Genomic DNA, 1,959 nt, shown 5'->3' with positions numbered 1-1,959 from the left:
AACGAGTAATATAGATCAAAAGGAGTGCTGGTGGTGCAATAGTTAAGTGCTTGGCTGCTGTCTGAGTTGTGTAGTGCTGCTATAACAGAAATACCTCAAGTGGATGGCTCCAAAGTCCAAATTCAGGGCACCAGCTCCAGGGCAAGGCTTTTTCTCTCTGATGGCTCTGGGGGAAGGTCCTTGTCATCAATCTTCCCCTGGACTAGGATCTTCTCAGCACAGGGACCCTGGCTCCAAAGGATGTGTTCTGCTCCCGGTGCCTGTTTCTTGGTGGCATGAAGTCTCACTCCTCTCTGCTCCATTCTCTCTTTTATATCTCAAAAGAGATTGACTCAAGATACAACCTAATCTTGTGAATTGAGTCCTGCCTCATTAACATAATTGCTTCTAATCCTGCCTCATTAACATCATAGAGGTTAGGATTTACAACACATAGGTTAATCACATCAGGTCACAAAATGGTGGACAACCACACAATACTAGGAATCATGGCCTAGCTAAGTTGAGACAATTCAATCCATAATAGCTGCTAACTGAAAACTCGGCAGTTTAAACCCACTATCCGCTCCTTGGGAGTAAAGACCTGGTGATCTGCTCCCTTAAAGGTTATAGCCTAAGAAACCGTATGGAACAGGTCTGTCCTGTCCTATAGGGTCACTAGGAGTCAGAATCCACTCCATGGCACACAACAACAGAAATATATGTCAAAGGAGCCCTGATGACTCATGGTTAAGTGCTCGGCTACTAACCAAAAATTTGGCAGTTCAAACCATGCAGTGGCTTTGTGGGAGAAAGACCTGGTGATCTGCTTCCATAAAGATTACAGCCAGGAAGACTTACATGGTAGTTCTACTCTGTCACATGGGGTAGCTATGAGTAGGAATCAACTCGGCAGCATCCAACAAAATTATTTTAATCCTAATAGATTTTTTTTGCTGACATTATGAAATTCTTAGGAAGGACTTTTACTACAGTATATTTTTATTCATTTATATTATAGTTTCCATGTCCCATACAACTATCATAAGTATTATATTTGTGAATAATTAAAATTTCATGTCACTTTTAAGCTTAATCAGTACTTTGTCTTTCATTTTTAGTTTCAGAGGAGCAACTAACTGAATTTATTGAGAACAAAGATTATATGATATTGTTGACTGCATTAAAAAATTTTAAAGATGAAGAAGAAATTGTGCTTCATGTACTTCACTGTCTACATTCCCTAGCAATTCCTTGTAAGTGGCCTATATATATGATTTCTTGTATCTGAAAAACTACAATATATCTCTTTTCTGAGTGTGTTTTGAAAATATTTTTCTTATTTAGAAACTTGTGAATGCTAACCTCATTCATTTATTTATGCATTTAATTAATTTATATTAATTGACATTCTACTGCAGCTGGCTCTGTGTTTGGGGCCGAGGAAATAGTAGTGGGAAATCTACATGTCCCTTGCCTTTTCAGAGCTTATACTACAGTGGGGGATAAAATAAGCACATAGATGATTACAATGTATTATATAAAGCAGTCTTGTAAAGGTTGATGGTAGAAGTATGTAGGATTATGAGAACAGATAAAGAGTGAGGCAAGGTCTTTTTGCAGACACTTGGACTGTGAAGAGAACTGTGGGTGGAGGGAGTGTGAAATGAGGTGGGAGGGCAGGCAAAGTGTTCTGGGCAGTCTAAGAGCAAACAGCCTGGAGCAACAGAGAGCATAATGTGTTTAAGAAGATAAAAGTAGCTCAGTAAACTGTGTTTACGTGTGTACGGTACATGCATGTATGGATATGTATGTGTACATTCCCAAATGCCTGCTTCTGTTTCAATGATGGAGTCTGGGAAGGGCTTGGGAAGAGGCATTGGATAAGGCTAGAGAAAGAACCAGATCATGAAGGTCCTCAAAAGCCACATGCAGGAGTTTACACTTTATTGTAATATTCGTTTAGCATTTTAGTAATGT

General features: G+C 39.2%; 1 protein-coding gene across 1 annotated transcript in view; it reads left to right on the top strand.

The window, feature by feature from the left end:
* Nucleotides 1-1,959, top strand: part of LRRK2 (leucine rich repeat kinase 2) — a 155,486-nt gene that overhangs the window by 17,563 nt on the left and 135,964 nt on the right. Inside the window, exon 6 of the mRNA XM_023738875.1 lies at nt 1,101-1,235. Within this exon, the coding sequence (XP_023594643.1) occupies nt 1,101-1,235 (135 nt within the window). The remainder of the gene's footprint in view (nt 1-1,100; nt 1,236-1,959) is intronic.

Source organism: Trichechus manatus, unplaced genomic scaffold, assembly GCF_000243295.1.
Source record: "Trichechus manatus latirostris isolate Lorelei unplaced genomic scaffold, TriManLat1.0 scaffold00123, whole genome shotgun sequence".
NCBI classification, from domain to species: domain Eukaryota; kingdom Metazoa; phylum Chordata; class Mammalia; order Sirenia; family Trichechidae; genus Trichechus; species Trichechus manatus.
Note: the sequence above shows the minus strand (reverse complement) of the source record. Positions and strands in the feature narration are given on the sequence as shown.